The sequence below is a fragment of the Adiantum capillus-veneris genome, chromosome 25, assembly GCF_014529385.1.
Source record: "Adiantum capillus-veneris isolate H3 chromosome 25, ASM1452938v2, whole genome shotgun sequence".
In the NCBI taxonomy this organism is placed as follows: domain Eukaryota; kingdom Viridiplantae; phylum Streptophyta; class Polypodiopsida; order Polypodiales; family Pteridaceae; genus Adiantum; species Adiantum capillus-veneris.
Genome location: NC_140955.1, coordinates 36,078,407 through 36,099,006, shown reverse-complemented (window position 1 = coordinate 36,099,006; position 20,600 = coordinate 36,078,407). Strand labels below are relative to the sequence as shown.

The 20,600-nt window shown below is 44.4% G+C and overlaps 1 protein-coding gene across 3 annotated transcripts in view; it reads left to right on the top strand.

The window, feature by feature from the left end:
* The first annotated feature begins 3,124 nt into the window (after nucleotides 1-3,124).
* Nucleotides 3,125-20,600, top strand: part of LOC147424712 (SWI/SNF complex subunit SWI3A-like) — a 72,331-nt gene continuing 54,855 nt past the window's right edge. For all 3 annotated transcript variants that reach the window (XM_086499743.1, XM_086499744.1, XM_086499742.1), the window contains exon 1: nucleotides 3,125-3,439. In XM_086499743.1, coding sequence (XP_086355869.1) covers nucleotides 3,232-3,439 — 208 coding nt within the window. In that variant the 5' untranslated portion in view covers nucleotides 3,125-3,231. The remainder of the gene's footprint in view (nucleotides 3,440-20,600) is intronic.

The following is a 20,600-nucleotide window of genomic DNA, read 5'->3' as shown; positions in this document are numbered from 1 at the left end:
AGCCTTACATGGTGTGGTGTAGGAGCTTTCTAAATTATCTTTGTGTGTAGGCTCGAAAGGGCTTGATAAAGCAAACAAAAGCTGGCCAACATTTATGTTTGCTTTCTTCAACTAGAAGCAGGCTTAAAGGCTAGAAACAAACCTTTCTTCTTCCACACCCATGAAGACAGGAAGCACTTGGCGCACAAAGCCATGGAATTAGGAAGCACCATGGCATAAAATGGTAGGCATATTGTTCACATGCCCCCTTCTCTTGCAGGCAAAAATCCTCTCTCTCTCTCTCTCTCTCTCTCTCTCTCTCTCTCTCTCTCTCTCTCTCTCTCTCTCTCTCTCTCTCTCTCAAAACACGAGTATTAGACCCCTCTAGCCTCCAAAACCACATGGAGCCATTCGTTTGCCTATGGTGAACCGCGCAAACGAGCACCTTCTTGTGCACACATAAGTTGATCGCTCTCCTCAACAACCGATGACAAGCGACAACTTTTCATAGTGGGCTACGATGAGGTTACAGAAGAGGGCCGACCATTGCTCTTCTCTCCTGCCACATAAAATTTTTAAGTTTGGAATGACAAGTGGGGCATGAACCCGTTCTTAAGCAGGTGAAAGCCTCTTTGTCTTTTGAGAAAACATAGACAAAAGCCTCTCTCTCTCTCTCTCAAAACTCATCCAAAGGTACTCAAGTTGTTGAGGAGAAAATGGGATGACCTAACAAACCCTAGAAAGCAATTTTCAATAGATTGAATGAAAGACCTCTCTCTCTCTCTCTCTCTCTCTCTCTCCCCCCTAAACAGATTTCTAAGATCTCATTCAAAAAGATTTGCATTCTTGATGGATGCTCTTACAAATCATAGAAGACATGAGCAAGTGCGACCAATGGGAGCTGAGATATCGTGTTACTAGGAGTTTCCCTCTCTCTCTCGGCTAGATCTGTAAGGTCTCTTGGGATAGTTTCCTATGATGTTAAAACTCTCTCTCTCTCTCTCTCTCTCTCTCTCATAAAATCTAATATCTAACCAACCCAATTGATTTTCTCATATTAAATTGATCATTTAATGTGGGAGAATAAATGAGAACAAGGGTTAGAATATAGACATGTGCTTACAGATCTATCTCAACACGGGGCCAATGATAAAGGGGTCCAAATGACAGATGGTCTGTCAAAGAGCAAGGCTAACCAATGGAGCTTAAAAGACCTTAGGGTTAGCTTCTGAAGACCTCCAAAGGTTAGTGTTAAAAGTCCTTTGACCTTAGGTAAGCTAGGGTTGTTCTTGAGGTGGGAACCCGGCCCAAGCTTGAGATGCTTATCGTGCCTGATGACTGAGATGCTTGAAGTGCTTGATGATTGAGATGCTTGTCGTGCTTGAGATGCTAGGGTTGTACTTGATGTGGGGACCCAACCCAAGCTTGAGGGGCTTAAGGGCCAAACTTGCGGTGAGAACTGGGCCCAAGGTTGAGGGGCTTGAGGTGTCACAAAAGTCAATGCAGATCCCTACAAGGAGGGGGCGAGCCATGCAAGTAGGGGGGGTGGTTGCTTGACCACTCTCACTCCAAAAGGGCACCCCTTGCTCAAGAGGCAAGTAGGACACATGTCAAGGCCCTAGCTAGGTTACCCTCAAGGAGTGCCCAAGGCCTATTGGTTGGCCTCTTAAGGCGTCCAATGATAATTAAGTAGATTTAATTTTTTTTTTTTTGCATTTATCAAGTCCTCTCTCTCAAAGGGAAAATGGGGACACTTGTCCCAAGACTTGTAATGCATCATGCATGTGATTGGCCAGAATTGCAGGGGTCTAATGAGCTTCAAGCTTGAGCTACAAGGAGGGGTTGACTAAAGTAAGAAGGGGGCTAGCTTGGGGGTATACTCTCCCCCACACACTCAAACACACTCTCATTGTGTGAAGTGAAAAGTGCAAGAGCTCCATCTCCTTCTCCAAGCTAGTAGAGAAGTTGAGAGCCTACACTAACACTCTTGGCTATGGAATGCAAATCCAACCAAGAGCCATGCTTCAATGCTTAAGCTTGCCATCTTCTCCATCTTCATTACTATGCTATTATGTATGCTAGCAAGAAGAGTGATGATAAGTGAGGAACTAATTCTTTCTCCTATGAAATGTTTCTTCTTCCTCTTCCCTACCCTCATTCCCCGCTAGCTTGGGATAGTTAATGCTTTCCACAAAGTTTATGTTATGCTCGTGATGCATGAAGCTTCCATCTTCATTGCATCACCTAGATCACAAGGAACACAAAGATTGTATTAAACCCAGTCTCTCTTGATGGGAGAAACTATAATACAAATGCCTATTGGAGGGGGGACTTGCTCCACATAAATCCGTTCCTCAACTGTTGTCATGTTCTCTAAACTCTCTCTCTTGCAAAAGTATTGTTCATACCAAGTTAACTAAATGCTGTGTTTAAGTTGCTACCATCAATTAAGTTCACCCTCTATGCTCACAAAGTAATTCTACAAAAGTACTTTCTCTAATTTCCGCTACTCTCAAAGTTAATAGGCCATTTCCATTACACACACTCTCTCTCTCAGGCGTGCCATTTCCGTGCCTAGCCTCACAAGACATACCATATGTGTTGGGAGATGGCACAACCTCTAATAAAGGTCCCTTGGCGAGATGATATGCTAGTTTCTTGAGGACCACCTTAATATCAAGAACTTTGGATTCCCCATTCATAATTATCTACCTACCTCACCATCCCATCTTCCCTTATCATGCACGAGTTCGTACCACCTACCCTCATGTCGTGTGATGGCAAAGTGTCCTCTCCAAGAAAATTAGATGGAAAATGACCCTCCAATCCCCCCTTATACCTGTACTAGTTGTCACCACCTACCATCCATGTGGTGGCAAAATTTCTGCTCCGAGAAAACGATATGAAAAACAATGCTTGAATTTTAGCCATGCCAAAAAGAACTCTACAAGATTAAGGCCTTGCCCATTAGGAAGGCCAAAAAATTGGACAGCAATTGACCAATATCATTTTACGATATGTTGAGAAGATAAATAGGCCAACATTGATCTCAAAATTTAGTCAAGAACACTTAACACCATTGGCCAGAGTAAGGCCTGCCAAGCAATTTATCTTGAGAATATATATACGAGGGATCTCAAAATTCAACATTGGGAATGCAATCAAAGGAAAAAAAAAAAACACAGTCGTGCCGCCTTTGCAAACTTTCAAGTTGCCTAGGCCGAATTGTCTGGTGTTGCTCAGGGTCGAAGTATGGCGTCTGAAGAGGGAGGTGGCACCAGCCTGCCGGCGGAGGTAAAATCTGAGCCAGTTGATGGTCCCCTTGAACAAGCTCCGGATGCCCCGCCATCGGTTCCTTCAGAGATCCCATCTTTGGCAGGCCTCTCTGTCAAGATTTCCGAATCGTTAAAGCCCCGTGAAGCTTTTAACAGAGAGATGTACCGCATTCCCAGCTATGCAGGTACCCATTTCTTCATTTTTCTTTCTGTTTTAGGGAGGCGGAGCATGTACTCGGCCTTCCTGTTAGCGTACGTGATTTGCTCTTTTGGTCTTCTTGGAAACAACCATGGGGCCTTTTTGGTTTGCCCTAGTCTGCAATGATATGTTCTTTAACTCCATTTATGCACATAGTTTCCATTTCATAGCTGTCGACTCTCTCTTCCGATTGCATTTCAAACATGGCTTCAGATACCTATAAACTCAAAGCGTTTGACTGAAAACTGCTTACTAGGAGAATGTTAGACTTATAGCAGCTTACAGGTTTTAAAACTGGAGGAACGAGAGAAAAATGCTACCCAAGTGCATTTGCAAGAAGGTGAAATATCCCTCACCTCTACAATATTCTACAGTGCCAAATAATGTACAAGCGGAGATTAATGCTGAAATTGGATTATATATACGTGATACAACATGCGAGGACCCCTCTATGTGGTCTTGGTTAAAACATGGAGTGAAGTAATCTCTATTATGGAAGTCCATAAAAAGAAGCTGATACGGTGATCCTCAATACAGCCCCAAACAAAGTGGTATTCAATCTCGAAATGTAGTGGAAGGGATGGAGGCATGAGAGACTACTTGCTGCGTGCTCCCTGTCAGCCCTCTAATCAGCAGCCACTCTTTCAATGAGTGCTCTCTACCCCATTGCTGCCTACCTGACACCTGTGCCTCATCAGCCCGTTGCTCACCCGACAACCCACTGCTTGTCGCCCTTATCCATTCACGTTGTCTGCAATTGCACAACCGCTGGTTGCAGCATACCATTCTCCACATTTACCTTAGTCTTATCGGCTACCCTTTAGCCTTATTCTCCTTTTTTCATCACTCAGTGCCACCTACTGTGGCCCGTGGGGCCAAGTGCATTCGGCCGCTGCACTCTAGGTGTTGGGGTTGCAGGCCATGTGGTTGACCCAATAATCCTAACCCATCCGCTACCCCTAATCTTATTGTTTACCCTAATAGAATAAGGGGGTCTCTCGGTGAGATTCACTCACCCACTATTGACTCCACCAAGAGAGCTCATGTCACGATTGTGACTATGTTACAGTATTCCATCTACTCCTAGTTGCAGATACGCAAAGTGCCATCCCAAGGAGGACCCCTACGCTTGGATGGTCACGACCCTTCGGTCAAGAGACATGCCTCTTTGCCAAAAGCCACACTCCTTCGACGATTGGTCACACCCCTTCGCTTTACGGTTGCGACTCTTCCTCCAATGGTTGCAGCTCTTCACCGAAAGGATTTGTCTTTACGTCTAAAGTCATGTGTCTTCACCATGAGATGTGTCTTTTCATTGTGCCTCTTCGTCTCTTTAAGGAGCCTATTGTACTCAGTTTTCAGGCATTCATTCAATCAATCAAACACACATTCAGTCTCTTAACTTTTAAGTCTCAGTTCGATCTTAAGTATGAAGTTTTAAGTCTTAATTATAGGATTATCACCACTAATCCTCACAGTGATATCAAAGCAAAATTTTTTCTGGGACCCGAAGATTGTGAGCCTCTACCCTCGCCGCTACACACTATCCCCTCTCCCGGTATGGAAGCAGCAGAATGCTGGTATACATGCAAACGAGCATGAGGTAACTTATATTTATTCTGCTCCAATTATATAAATAAAAGATAGCAATATGGCTGTGTGTGTGGCGTAATCGATGAGAGAAAGCTATAGCCGAAGTCAGCAGCATCAATCTCAGATTAGACAGCAAGCAATGGAGCCTTATTCAACTTCAAGGTTCTATTCTCAAGATCGACAATTTCAAAGCAGATCTTCTTCAAATACTCCACTTGATCGTGGTAAAGGACGTGATTTTTCTCAAGATCGGCATTCCAATAGTCAGCAAGGCTCTTCGTCAAATGCTTCTTTGACTTCAAAGAAGGATGGTTTATGTACAATTTGCGGAGGTGACCAGAGATGGTATCAATGTCCAAAGAGACCAAATCAGTCTAATTCGAAAAGAAATTCTAACGCAAAAACATTATCGAATTCTGAACAACCAGCTTCTGCTAAAGATAAAGGAAAATTTGTGGTCAATACAATTCATGTCTCGGCGGAGACGACTATTCTTATGAAGCATGCTCAATGTGGCTCTTCACTTTTGGAGCCTCTCTCAAAGCAAGTTTTGAGCCTTCTTGGAACTCTCAATGGTTGATCCATCAATATTTTAGTGGACAGATGCTCTAATAATTTCGTTAGCACTCAAATAGTTCGACAACTTGGCTTACCAACTCAGAAGCCATCTCACTTATATGATGTGGAATTAGCGGATGGATCAATATTAACTTGTGATGAGACAGTTCGACAGTTGCAATTCGATATTTAAAATTATGCAGATTAACCGGATTTCGAAGTCATGCCTTTATTTTACTACGACATGATTCTTGGTCAGCATTGGTTATTTCAGTATGATCTAGCTATTAGCTTTCGAGGACACACTATCAATTTGTTCAAAGATGGACATGAAATGGTTTTACGCGGACTTTATCATGCGGAACGAGTGATTCAAGCCTCACGTGTACAAGTCAAACAACATGATACAATGGAGTATGAAGCGAATATGATTTTCGATGCGGATACAGAAATATTTATTGATGAATTTTTGAGTTCATTAACTTCTCCTGAACCAATTGATGATAGCGAGCAAGAAGTTTTGCCAAGTGATACTTCATTTGCCAAACAAAGATAAGGACATAGTTGCAGATTCAGACTCAGAAGACGATTATGATTTCTTTGATTCTTTGTTGGATGATGATATGCCAATTGTAAATCATGAAGTGACATTATCTGATGATGATTCTTAAGAATTTTGGGATTCATTATTAGAAGATGAATACAATCTTAAGCCAAAATACTCTCTAGTGATTATTAAAGTTGAAGTTACTCCATCCGAAGAATGCCTTGAGAAGATTTCCTCTCCACCAAATATTTCACAATTATTAGAAGATTTTGAACGAGAAGTCTTATATCACACGAAGGATTTTGAAGATCAATCTCTTGTTTGTTACCATATACATGTGGTAGTGATGTGTGTGAACACACTTAGGACCGCTGGCCCTCGGGGCATTTTTTCCTCTTTAGGAGGTTTTTTCCCCGGTGCATTGTATATACGCCCATCACTCTACGGCTATCTATCTTTCCATTGCACATTAAGTTATACACTCTGTTGTGTGCCTTGAGCTTCCTTCGTCTTCTCCAAGTTGTGTGTGTTTTCCTGCAACCCTAATTGCAACAATTGGTATCAAAGTAGGTTACGTCCTTTCGGGCTTAAGTCGCCAGCTGCTCCAACACATGTCTGCTCACTTTCTCCGATTTCAGTGAGCTTTGGCGAGCGTTTTCAGGTCGACAAAAATTTCGGGTGAGCTAGCACGTGTTGGTCTCACTCAGTTTCTCCTCATTTCGAGTAGTTTTCACATTAGGTGCAGGCATTTTCCATGGCTGACAACAACACAGATATGTTCAAGATGTTTGCTGCTAAGGACAGATTGGATGGGGACAATTACCCTATGTGGGCTTACATGATGCAACATGTTCTTGTGTCAAAGGGCGTCTGGAATATTGTGAAGGGCATTGATGTACGTCTTGGTCCTAAGGATGTAGGCGATGTTGAGGATGTGGTAGGTCTTGCTGCAAGGATTACTGCTGTTAGAGTTGTTTTGCCTACGACAGAACAAGCTCGTTGGGATGTAAAGGATGCGCAGGCTCATGCGTAGATTGCATTGTTTCTAAGGCGCACCATTACTCCTCATTCGTTCCAAGGTTGTAAGCAAGGTTGTCCACGTTCGACGTACGGGACGTTCCGTACTGTACCGTACGACTCGTACGTTCCGTACATGAGTCGTCCATTTTTATTTATTTATTAATTAATTATTATTATTATTATTATTTTTTTTGCGGGGGCGATTTTTGGTGTGGGAATGTTTTGCATCTCGACTGCATTTGAACAAGAGCCCAATGGCTTTGGCTCAAACAACCATAACCTATGTGCGACGAGGCTCGGGTAGCGGATCTACTATGGCCGCCACCACTTTGGAGATCATGATTCTTCTTTCTTCGGACATTGCCGTTTCCAATGTCCATGGACAGATCTTTCATGTTCCAACTTGTAAGACTTAAGTTACAAGTATTTAGTACTAACTTCTAAGTACTAAGGTCAATGTCATGACTCATATGATCTATCATGTGTAAGATGCATGATTTTTTTTTGCATCGTACGTTAGGTCACCGTACATCTAATTTTTTTAGTTCGATTAGTACCGCACGTCTTCGTACGTGTACCCGTCGTACGTGACCGTACGTGTCAACTATGGTTGTAAGGTACGTAGTATTCGGTATGTATTGTACGTTGTACCGTATGGATTGGGCCATAAGGTACGTAAAATTCGTAGTATATTTTTTAAAAGCTAAAAATACAAAGAATTTCAAATTTATATACACCTATCTAGTTTAAAAACACTTCACAATACTTAAACATAGCCACAACTTTCAAAAAACACTTAAAATCACACCACAAGTTAAGTAACCGCTAGAATCGAGTCCAGACCACATGGCATAGTGTAAGTCAAAAGTACATAACTGAATGTTGAATCCTGATACAAAAATAACATAGTCACTCAATAAAAAGCCTTGGTGGCTCAAGCAACAAAATAAAAAGCATAAATGAGTCATGACAAATGTCCAAGTCCCAAGACCCAAAGCATTGGGCAATCACTACTACTCAAAATCATCATCAGTCTCCATCTGTCAAGACATTGCCCTCATCATCATAATCGGGCTCTCTCTCCTTTGGCACAGATGCTAGGGGTGCATCACCCTCATCTGGATCATCAGCCTCTGAACTCTTGGTGTGGATGAGTCGAATAGCCTCATTGGCTCGTCTACGAGCAGGCCGAACGGGTAACTTTCCTCTGCGAATGCTCTCTCTATGTGCAACCTCTGGATCTGCAGCAGCAATGCGAAGAGGAATACTGTAAGCTCGAGAGCGAGATCTAGTGACCCGGCGATCCACGCTCTCTAGCTCCCTATGCAACTCTCGAAGGATCTCCTCCTGCTCATCTCTAATCCGTGCATCGACCTCCTCCGCAGTAGGATCTGCCACCATCTTCAACTCTGTGGGATCCACCTACAATGACAAGACAAAACATAGTCCATGATTCAACACTGTCTTTTGATCATTGACTTGTTTTTATAAATGTGCATGTAAATCTCACCTGCTTGGGTGTCTCCAAGGCATGAAAGCTGTCACCAGCGTGTGACTACTATCTATCCTTTTTGTTGATTTCTTTCTTATTATCTATTTACTTTCACTTTTTGGAAACACCCCTCGGGAAATCTAACTGCCCTGTATTGCATAGCTAGTGTGGAACTGTCCAGAGGGAGTCCAGGCCTGAGGGCAAGAGAGCACTAAGGTTGGACAAGGACTATGGTTAGCCAAGTGGGGTCATTGACTAGCCAAAGTGGAATCCTTTGCTACAGAGGCTACATTTCAGTTTTGGATGTGGCCGCAGTGTACAAAGAGGGTCGGATGACCTAGAAAGATACAATGGCAGCATCTCCTAAAATTTAGGGAACTGCTATTTTGGGACCTGAAAATGTCTTCGCGTCATTACGTGCAGTTTGACATGGGGATCATTTTGTTACTCTGTGGCCAAGTCAACAGAGGCTGCAGGTGAGATATTTTTAGACCCGAGGGTCTAAAGCGGGAAAATGCACAAATGAGTGACACTTGGCACTCTGAGGCCAGTTTACTACTTATAGAGAAGGCAAAAACGTGATTTATAGCTGGGAGGCTCATTTTGCAAGTCTCTGTCACAGGTTAAGAGCTATGGAGTGCTTGCTTTCCCTCTTATGCACAGTGCGGTGCCAGGAGTGATGCCCTGCACGCTACGCACTGCCCTCTCTCTCCCCTTTGGCAGTATGTTATGCCCCTCTAGTGGGCTCTTCATTTGACCAATGTACAGTTGTGTGGGTTCATGCGCGATTGCCGAGGCAAGAGCCTCTTGCACAGGTACTGGATTAGCTAGCGGCTAATCCCCCCGCAGGTACAGGTGAATTCGGAGAGGTTTCACGCCAGAAATCTCGTCCAATTCAAAGGGCAAGTAGCCCTACAGGTGCGGGAGCTCGAGGACTTGCTAGGGATGCGACCGGCACGCGAAACGGAGCCCGAAACAGTGAATTACAGCCTGCTGTGTATTTTTGCAGGTTTAGGGTTTTGGCCCTAAACGGACCCTAATACCCCCAGGAGGTTCGGGGACGCAAGGGGACCGCTGTACAGGTGATCTGGCGCATTTTCAGGGCTGAAAACAGAGAATTCAGCGTGCTGCAGATTCTCGCCAGGTTTTGCAAAGTGCCCGTAGGCGTCGGGAAAGTCAGTCAATGCGTGGGAATACTGACCGTGAAGGGTTCTAGTACAGTTATGCTGCCGAAATCGGGCTGGAACAGTGGAAATTCAGCCGAGTTTGTGCGGGGCAGCTTGTAAGAACCACAGCGTTTATTCCCTCTTTTGAACAATAAAGAAATACCGAAAGGGGCGCCTAAGTTAGGGGCCAATCTGGTGTCCGTCTACTCATACAGGTGCAATCTAGCAGCCTGTATCCCTCTCCCCTTTGTTGTGTCTTGAAAGTACAGGTAAAATAGACGACTAATAATGGGTGAAAGCTAAATCAAGGTTTAAAGTAAAGTCTACCGCCCTTTTTGGATTGAACAGGCCGGTTTCATGGTTCCATCGACGGGATTAAATCACTTTTTCCCATAGAAGTGAGCCTTGGGCAGTTTTCGGCTTGAAGACACAGGGGATCATAGACTAGACACAGGGAATTGCAATTATGGCTGACAGACCAGATGATGTGACTGAAGAGGTTTCCTCTTCACAGGGTCAACAGACACATGAAGTGGGTGAGTCCTCAAGACCACCACAGACTGATGATGATATATTCAGGACCCAGTTGGTTACTGCTGTGGCTATGTTCACACAAGTAATGCAGAATCCGAGGTTTTTAGCCTTTCTGCAACCTCCTGTTCCGTCTCAGCAAGTTGGGTCACTGGATCATATTCAAAAGCCTGTTAAGGCTCGAGCACAGGTGATTCATACCGCACAGTCAATGGAAACACCTGTACACTTGACGGAGAACATGCAGTCTCCACAACGTATGCCTAAGGTGCAAGAACAGGTGGCTGAGATGCCAGTTTTTCAAGCTGTACCAATTCAGCCCGCCACCTTTCAACAGCCTATAGCTGGTTCTAATGGGCAGGGAAGCAACTTACAGGCTATGCAACAGGTCTTCCCACCACCTTCAGTACACCCTGGCTATTTTGGAGGTGGATCCGTATTCCAAAGCATGGCTGGTCATGCACCTGGAAATCAGTTTTATACGCCAGGAACAGTGTTTGCGGGTGCTCAAACGATGATGCCTAACCCCATGTACAGTGTCATGGGTATGCAACCAGGGTTTCAAAGCACTCAGGGACAATTTGGGATGCCACAAGCAAATTTTGGTATGGCTGGAATTACAAATCAGCAGCCAAATATGGCATTTCCAGGTCAAGTTAATAGCGGCCAAGGAACACAGATGAACCCTAATAGTGTTCCCATGTTTCAGTCACTTCCATATGACAATTTAACGCCGCTGGAGAGGCCAACTCCGTACAAAGAAGGTGGCAAAGGAGTGTCATTCACGACCTTTACAGGGTTTGATGACAGGAAGAAGGCTCTTTCATTCCTCCAGCAGTTTGATAAGGCCTATGCAGGGGGAAACTTTACAGAGGCTTCAAAGGTCCGCAAGGCAGCCACTTTCTTGACAGGGAATGCGGGACAATGGTGGACAACTTTATTGCTTCAAGGGCAAGCTCCGTCCACATGGATTTACTTCAAGCAGATTTTTGCAGCAGCTTGGTTATCTGATGATTTCGAAGCAGATGTCATGACAGAATGGCACCAGCTTAATGCTGCCACTTGCAGAAATCTGGATGATTACAATCGGAAGTTTTGGAAAGCTCTACTTCCAGTAACTTCCTATAGGTTTGTGCCATTGACAGAACAGATTGAAAAATACTGTTGTGGCCTACCTAAAGGATTGAGAAAGTACTGTACGAAGACAAAAGTCACTACTTTGACGCAGCTCATCGAGGTAGCAAACACTGGCAATGGTTTGCTCAAGGGAGAAGATTGTGAATTTAACACTGGCGTCAAGGCAGGATCAGGCAAGAAAAATTCAGCCAAGAAGCACGTTCCCAATGAGGCTCCTAAAGGGACTCAGGAGTCAGCCAACGCAGGGAAAGACAAAGCTACGGCTGAATCAGAAAAAGGACCAGCAAAGAAATGGAAAAGACGTTTTCCTCGCAAGTCAGAAGACCAAAAGAAGGTCCTGAGGACAGAGAACAAATGCTTTATATGTGAGCAGCCTGGCCACATTGCTTACAATTGTCCTACAAAGAAAAGGCCAGCTGATTCTGATGACAAGGAAGACAGGAAAGGAAAGAAGCCCATGGCTGGTCTAGTGCCAGATATGGTGGGCGACAAGCCAAATTCAGATGCAACTGAGCTTTGCAGAGCATGGGGAAAGGTTAGGGATCAAACAGTGCTTATCTTCTTTGATCCAGGTGCCAAAGCCAACTTCATTTCCCCAGAATTGGCTTCAAAGTTGGGAATCAGACCTGAAGAGATGGGGTATACAGCAGAGGCAGGTTTGGCATGTCCTGGCCATACAGAGGCTGTGACACCCATCATTGGAAAGTTGCGTCTACATATCCAGTCCTATGTAGATGCTGAAGAATTTTACATCATGCCACTGGACGGATGTGATGTGTTGTTAGGTATTCCTTGGTTGTTTCGTGTACAGGGAATCATGGATGCCTACAACAAAAAGATCACTGTACAGAGCAGGGGAAAGACTCACATTCTGGATGTAAAGCTTAAAGGGGAGTCTATTCCTACTGTATCAGCTTCTGCTATTACTTCTGTAATGAAAAAGCATCTTTCTGCGTACTTGGTTTTTGCACGTGAAGTGTCAGATTGTGATGAATCAAATTTATCTGTGCTAGATAAAGAAAGGTCAATGTTTTTACAACAGTATAGTGACTGTTTTTCCGATTCATTACCGTCTCAATTACCGCCAGAGAGACCCGAGGACCATGCGATAGATTTGGTGCCAGGCAGTAGTCCACCAAATAAGCCTCCGTACAGGGTTAGTGCGGCTCAGCAGAAAGAGATAATGGGCCAAGTACAGGAGCTGTTAGAAAAAGGGCTGATTCAGCCCAGTTCATCTCCATTTTGTTCTCCAGTGTCGTTGGTGCAGAAAAAGGATGGCTCATGGCGTATGTGCATCGACTACCGTGCACTGAACAAGAATACCATCAAGAATAGGTTCCCTATACCTAGAATTGATGATATTATGGACAAATTAGAAGGAGCAGCTATGTTTAGCAGGATAGATCTAAAGAGTGGGTATCATCAGATCCGCATTAGATCAGAGGATGTGCACAAGACTGCTTTTAGAACAACGTTTGGCCTTTACGAATTTTTAGTGATGCCCTTTGGTCTCACAAATGCTCCTGCTACGTTCAATAGGATGATGGACAGAATTTTCCGTCCACACCAGCAGTTTGTTGGTACATTCTTTGATGACATGATAGTCTACTCAAAGAATGAAGAGGAGCATAGGCATCACTTGGCCATTGTGTTCAAAGAGCTACGCAGTCATAGGTTGCTCATCAATGCAAAGAAAAGTGAGTTTTTTCTGGAAGAGATTCACTTTCTGGGACACATTGTCTCAAAGGACGGTGTCAGAATGGATCCTGCAAAAGTTGAAGCGATCAAGTCATGGCCAAATTTGAAGACGGTGCATGATGTCCGAAGCTTTTTGGGACTATGCTCCTATTACAGAAGGTTTATCCGAAATTTCGCTGAGATTGCTTCACCTTTACATGCTCTTCAAAAGAAGGCAGTCACCTTTAGATGGACACAGAAAGAGATTTCAGCTTTTAATCTCTTAAAGGAAAAGATGACTTCAGATCCAGTCATTGTGTTGCCAGATCTTAGGAAGTCATTTGTAGTCCAGTGTGACGCCTGCGGTAGTAGCATTGGTGCTGTGCTAATGCAAGATGGCAGGGTAGTAGCCTATGAGAGCAGAATTTTGCAAGGGCCAGAGATGACCATGCAGGTCTATGAGAAAGAGTTACTGGCTGTGATTCATGCGCTCTTAAGTTGGAAACACTACCTGCTAGGTGTAGACTTTGTTGTCCAAACGGACCATCAGACCTTGCGATACTTCTTGACACAGACAAAGTTATCTGAGAAGCATATGCGATGGGCAAATATCTTGTCCATGTTCCATTTTCAGATTGTGCATGTGGAAGGCAAGAAGAACGTTGTGGCTGATGCCTTGTCAAGGAAGCCACAAATTTCAGCTGTGTCGATTCCTTATCATCATGAACTTGATGATATGAGAGAACAGTATGCAAATGATGAAGATTTTGCAAGGGTCTTCGAGCAACTAATGGATGGACAACGTCATGAACACTATCTTCTTAAAGATGGGTTCATGATGATGCATGGCAGATTGTGTGTCACAAAGCCATTGCGACGCAAAGTTATGGAAGAGAGTCATGTCCCACCGTATGCAGGGCATCGTGGTATCGATGCTACAGTTAAAGCGGTTGAGACATTCTTCTATTGGCCTACATTGAGAAGGGATGTGGATGCCTTTGTGCGAGAATGCCTAATATGCCAAAAGGTCAAGTTTGACAGGCAAAAGGCACCAGGGTTATTGCAACCACTACCTATTCCAGATAAACCATGGGAAAGTATTGCTATGGATTTTATCTTTGATCTTCCAAGAACGCAGACAGGAAATGATGGTATTTGGACCATTATTTGCAGATTCAGCAAACAGGCTCATTTTATTCCTGTCAGGAAGAAGATAAAGCCAGATCAGATGGCACGCTTGTTTATGAGCAATATTTTCAAGTATCATGGCATGCCACAGTCGATTATTAGCGACCGTGATCCACGCATGACTAGTTTGTTCTGGAGAGGCTTGTTTGAGAATATGGGCACCACGCTCAAATTCTCTTCGTCATTTCATCCTCAAACAGATGGGCAGTCAGAAGAGGCAAATTCTACTGTCCTAGATCTGCTGAAGTGCTATGTGTCAGAGCATAAAGGAAAGTGGGAGCAGTATTTGCCATTGGTGGAGTATGCATACAATAATACAGTGCATTCATCAACTGGCAAGGCACCTTTTGAGATAGTTGAAGGTGGCAAGAAAGTTCCTCCCATACTGCATACAAAGGACAAGATATTTGAAGCAGATAAGTATGTTCAAGACATGGATGAAATGTACAAGAAGGTCAAAGTGGCCTTAGAAAGGACTCAGGCAAAGCAAAAGAAAGCAGCTGATCGTCACCGTCGTGAAGTGGTATATTCACTTGGTGATTGGGTGCTTTTACGCTTTGAAAAGGCAAGGTTAAAGAAGATGAAGGGCAAGGAAAGAGTGTTTCCAAAGCTCAGCATGCGTTACTATGGGCCTTTTCAAGTATGCGACATAATCAGTGATGTTGCATATAGGCTGAAATTGCCTGACAGTTGGAAGATTCACAATGCGTTTCATGTGAGTCTTCTCAGACCCTATGTGGGTGATGTGCCAGAAGCTATTCCAGCTGAAGATCAGCCGGAAGTCGAGGAACTTGACGAGATCTTGGTCCCTGAACAGATTTTGGCACACAAAGAAAGGAAAGTGAAAGGCAAGGTTGCTAGGCGTTACTTGGTAAAGTTCAGAAACTATCCACCAATGGATGCTAAGTGGATGGAAGAAGGTGAACTTGCAGAGTCACCAACTGTGTTATCACTTTACCTGGAAGCCTTCGATTTGCAACCTACCTTGACCCCTTGAGTTTCAAAGCTAAATGGATTGTCAGTGTGACAATGGCTTTTGAAACAAATGATGTACATGGTATTTAAAGTGAGCTCAAATCAAATACCTGTTACATGAATGTTAGAGCTGTACAGATTGTCAGTTTGGCAATTGCTCTTATGGAATGTCCAAAATTTTGGTTAGTGCTATAGAAGTGAGTATTTCTTGTCAGTTTGTCAAGGATACAGTGATTGCTTCTATTGAAGAGTACATGTGTAACTGCATTCTTAAACTGTCGGTTTGGGTATGCTCGAAAGTGTTACGGGATCCAACGTGTACTATAAGACAGTGGCAAAATGTGCAGCTACCATTTTGTCATTGGAAAGTTAGTGACTCAAAGCAATGGCAGAGTGCGAAGCTACCACTATGTCATTGGGACAGGGTTCACACGCAGGCAATACATGAGTCGACGAGGTGTTGAATACACCAGGGTTGACAATGAGCATGTATGTGTCGTATATGTGTCGACAGGTGTTGAATACATCAGTGTTGACAGTAAGCATGGACGACATAGATGCAAACGAGGACGTTTGAGATTTCAGGAGGGGGGTATGTCACCAGCGTGTGACTACTATCTATCCTTTTTGTTGATTTCTTTCTTATTATCTATTTACTTTCACTTTTTGGAAACACCCCTCGGGAAATCTAACTGCCCTGTATTGCATAGCTAGTGTGGAACTGTCCAGAGGGAGTCCAGGCCTGAGGGCAAGAGAGCACTAAGGTTGGACAAGGACTATGGTTAGCCAAGTGGGGTCATTGACTAGCCAAAGTGGAATCCTTTGCTACAGAGGCTACATTTCAGTTTTGGATGTGGCCGCAGTGTACAAAGAGGGTCGGATGACCTAGAAAGATACAATGGCAGCATCTCCTAAAATTTAGGGAACTGCTATTTTGGGACCTGAAAATGTCTTCGCGTCATTACGTGCAGTTTGACATGGGGATCATTTTGTTACTCTGTGGCCAAGTCAACAGAGGCTGCAGGTGAGATATTTTTAGACCCGAGGGTCTAAAGCGGGAAAATGCACAAATGAGTGACACTTGGCACTCTGAGGCCAGTTTACTACTTATAGAGAAGGCAAAAACGTGATTTATAGCTGGGAGGCTCATTTTGCAAGTCTCTGTCACAGGTTAAGAGCTATGGAGTGCTTGCTTTCCCTCTTATGCACAGTGCGGTGCCAGGAGTGATGCCCTGCACGCTACGCACTGCCCTCTCTCTCCCCTTTGGCAGTATGTTATGCCCCTCTAGTGGGCTCTTCATTTGACCAATGTACAGTTGTGTGGGTTCATGCGCGATTGCCGAGGCAAGAGCCTCTTGCACAGGTACTGGATTAGCTAGCGGCTAATCCCCCCGCAGGTACAGGTGAATTCGGAGAGGTTTCACGCCAGAAATCTCGTCCAATTCAAAGGGCAAGTAGCCCTACAGGTGCGGGAGCTCGAGGACTTGCTAGGGATGCGACCGGCACGCGAAACGGAGCCCGAAACAGTGAATTACAGCCTGCTGTGTATTTTTGCAGGTTTAGGGTTTTGGCCCTAAACGGACCCTAATACCCCCAGGAGGTTCGGGGACGCAAGGGGACCGCTGTACAGGTGATCTGGCGCATTTTCAGGGCTGAAAACAGAGAATTCAGCGTGCTGCAGATTCTCGCCAGGTTTTGCAAAGTGCCCGTAGGCGTCGGGAAAGTCAGTCAATGCGTGGGAATACTGACCGTGAAGGGTTCTAGTACAGTTATGCTGCCGAAATCGGGCTGGAACAGTGGAAATTCAGCCGAGTTTGTGCGGGGCAGCTTGTAAGAACCACAGCGTTTATTCCCTCTTTTGAACAATAAAGAAATACCGAAAGGGGCGCCTAAGTTAGGGGCCAATCTGGTGTCCGTCTACTCATACAGGTGCAATCTAGCAGCCTGTATCCCTCTCCCCTTTGTTGTGTCTTGAAAGTACAGGTAAAATAGACGACTAATAATGGGTGAAAGCTAAATCAAGGTTTAAAGTAAAGTCTACCGCCCTTTTTGGATTGAACAGGCCGGTTTCAAAAGCTGCGCACAAGCCGCATGCTAGCACGGCAATAAACCAGTCTCTCTAATTGCTTGGTGCTAAGACGATTGCGGATCTTCGTGTGAATAAGAGAGTATGCACTCCAGTTGCGCTCGCATGCCCCAACTGAGCAATCCTATAGCAATTCAAATAGCGAACACTCATGGGTGACAAGTGTCACGTGTGACAATATAGATTCATCATTCAATAATTATAAATTATAATTCAGACTTCAGTATTCACCTGAGAAAGGATGTGCAATGCAAGGTGGCACAACTTGGGAAGGCCGTGGCGTCCATAGTTCTGCCACCATGTTAAAGGAAGCTTGGTAGCTTCCTTTCTCAATGCTACGGACCGCACAAAGGTGGGTCCTAAACTGTTCATGTAGCTACTCATCTCTGAATCGAGAATCAATTGCTCATCCTCATCATATATAATGTTTAGATATTCAGAGCGTAGTGTGAGCAATGAAGCCTCCTCAAACAATTCTTGGCTCTTGTAGAGAGGATGGAGAATTGCAGCCATCCCATGGATGGGACGACGCATGAACTGCCATCGAGTCTCTACAATAGCCAAAAATATCATCACGACCGCAAACAAAATAGTCACAGTAAGTATGTGTTTTGAAAAATTATAAATAGACATGTCACATGAGGACATTAGAGCACTTTGTAGTTTGTACTTACCGATCCTGTGTCAATGAGGTACATCCAGAAATGTGTGTCTTCATCTGAATAAACAGATGATACACCAACCCAAGTGTAGAGCCCTCCATGTCTGTGACCCGTAGTAGTACATACAATGGCTGTAGAGCCACTGCCAAGGATTGCACCTGTGTCCAGAAGGTCTCATCAAGAACCTTTCTTTGAATGTACTTGGTTGCCTCTGACTGAGCGTGGTGTCACAAAGTGATGACGTGGCTACGGGCAGCTGAATCCTAATTTCAGGCTGAAACCCTGAAATCCTTGCAAACCCTAAAAACTGCAAGAAACCCTAATTTTTGGCTGAAACCCTAATTTCAGCAAACCCTAAAATCTACCGGGATGCTGACGTGGTAGCTGGTATGGAATTCCGGAAATTGTGCCGCAATTTGCGTTGACAGCTTTTGGGCGTTGCTTTTTTGAACTCCATGCCATGAGAAAGAGATAGAACTTGCTTTAAAAAAAAAAAAAAGACTCTCTAAGAGAGAGAGAGAGCTGATGCTTTTGATTTTAAAGCTTTTTGGGGCTCTGCTTTTGGGCATCCCTTGTACTTTTAAATACGTGGAGAGGGCTTCACTTCTCAAAGCATCTGGACGCATAGTCTGAGAGTGAAACCTGACCCACTCTCTTGTACTTTGAACTGATTAATATAAAAAGAAATATCGAAAGGGGCGCCAGTCTTTGGGGCCAATATCTCTAGGCACAGAACTCCGCCGGGCCAGTGCAAATCTATTGTGATTTGTGAATTATTTGAAGTGGTTATTTTGTGTTGTCGCGATTGATTATTGACTTGGAGTGTCCAAGTCTGTTACAGTGGTATCAGAGCACGGCCGATTTCTCTTCTACGGGAAATTCGATCCCCGATTTTTTTTTTCCCGCGGCACCTATGGCTTCAGGCAATGATCAATCGACTCCCTCTGCATCTGGAGATGCGGGCAGGGATCACAACGAAGATTCCGGCACGGAGTATCGCCCGCCTAGGCCTACTCAGGCGGAGCAGCGAGGGATGGAGCGTCGTCAATTGATTGATGATGCAACAAAGATGATGCTCAATTTTGCCAGGGACCCAAAGATGGCAAAATATATGAACCAGACCTCTTTGGAAGAGGTACAGACGGAGTGGCAGAGAACCACAACACCACTCCCGAAACCCGCTCTCAAGAAACCTTCTGCCTCCAAGAAATATACGGAGAAGGAACTGGAGAACGTGGTTGATGCACGGATTGCTCAACTTTTCGACGTGCAAAAGAAAGACAAAAAGCACGGCAAAAAAAGCAGAAGAAAGGCACTGACTTCCCGGGATATTTGGGTCGTCGGTCGACCTTCGATAAGGCAAAGAAACTGAAGAAGCGCGTCAAGTTTGAAGGCTTACCCAGTTCTTCTTCGTCTTCTTATGACAGTTCTTCTAGCTCTTCAGACTCGAGCGAAGAAGACAGAAAAAGCAAAAAGCGAAGCAAGAAACAACGCTTCGGAAAGGGCAAGAAAAAGGCAAAGAAGTCTAAGTCTCGCCCAATGAGTGACACTTCTACAGAGGACTCATCTACGCACAGTTCAGACTCTGACAACGGAAACTTTTATGCGAACAAGAAGAATTTTTACAAAGCCAACCAGTATGACTTTCTCGAAGATGAAAGAAGTCCGAGAGTTTAAGGAAGGTGGCCAAGCACTTAAGTTTGATACTTTTTCGGGATATTCCGATGCTTCGAAAGCTTTGTCTTTTATAGCAGTTTGACATCGCTTTCGCGGGAGGACGCTATTCAGAGCAATCTAAGATTCGGAGAGCTGTCTCTTATTTTAAGGGGAATGCTCGCACTTGGTGGTCCACGCTTCTATTAAGCAAGACTGTGCCAGTTACATGGCTGAAATTCAAGAGGCTTTTTATTTCTTCTTGGTTGACTCAAGAGTTTGAGCGAGATATACGAGCTGCTTGGAACCATCTTCGGATGACCAAGAGCGATACAATGAATTCTTATTGTGAAAGATTGTGGAGCTCTTTTCTACCCGCCTCTTCATTCAAGAAGATCTCGTTCAGAGAACAGATTGAGCGGTTTACCTTGGGTCTACCTACAGAGATCCGAGACCACTGCTTGGAACAGAAGTCAGCTTCTATTCAGGAGTTGATGAGTCATGCAAAGCGCGGCTTTGCAATTCACTCTGGCAGTCTGACCTACCCACAGATGAGGTCACGACACAACGAACCGGACAGACTTCTGGGAATGAAAGTAGAAAAAGAAAGAGCAACCTAGAGAGAAAGGATGCACGACCCAAGCTTACTCCTCAGGAGAGAGCTCGCTTCATCAGGGAGGGGAAGTGCTTTGGATGCGGGAAACTTGGACATATCTCCGCGAAGTGCCCTAAAAAGGCACATAAAGAACAAAATGACAAGGACGACGAAAGGCCTGAGAGTTCGAGAGCAGCTGAGGACCGTGTATGAAAAGGCAAGATGAAAACAGGACTGGTTCCAGATTGTGTGGGTACTGATCCCGAC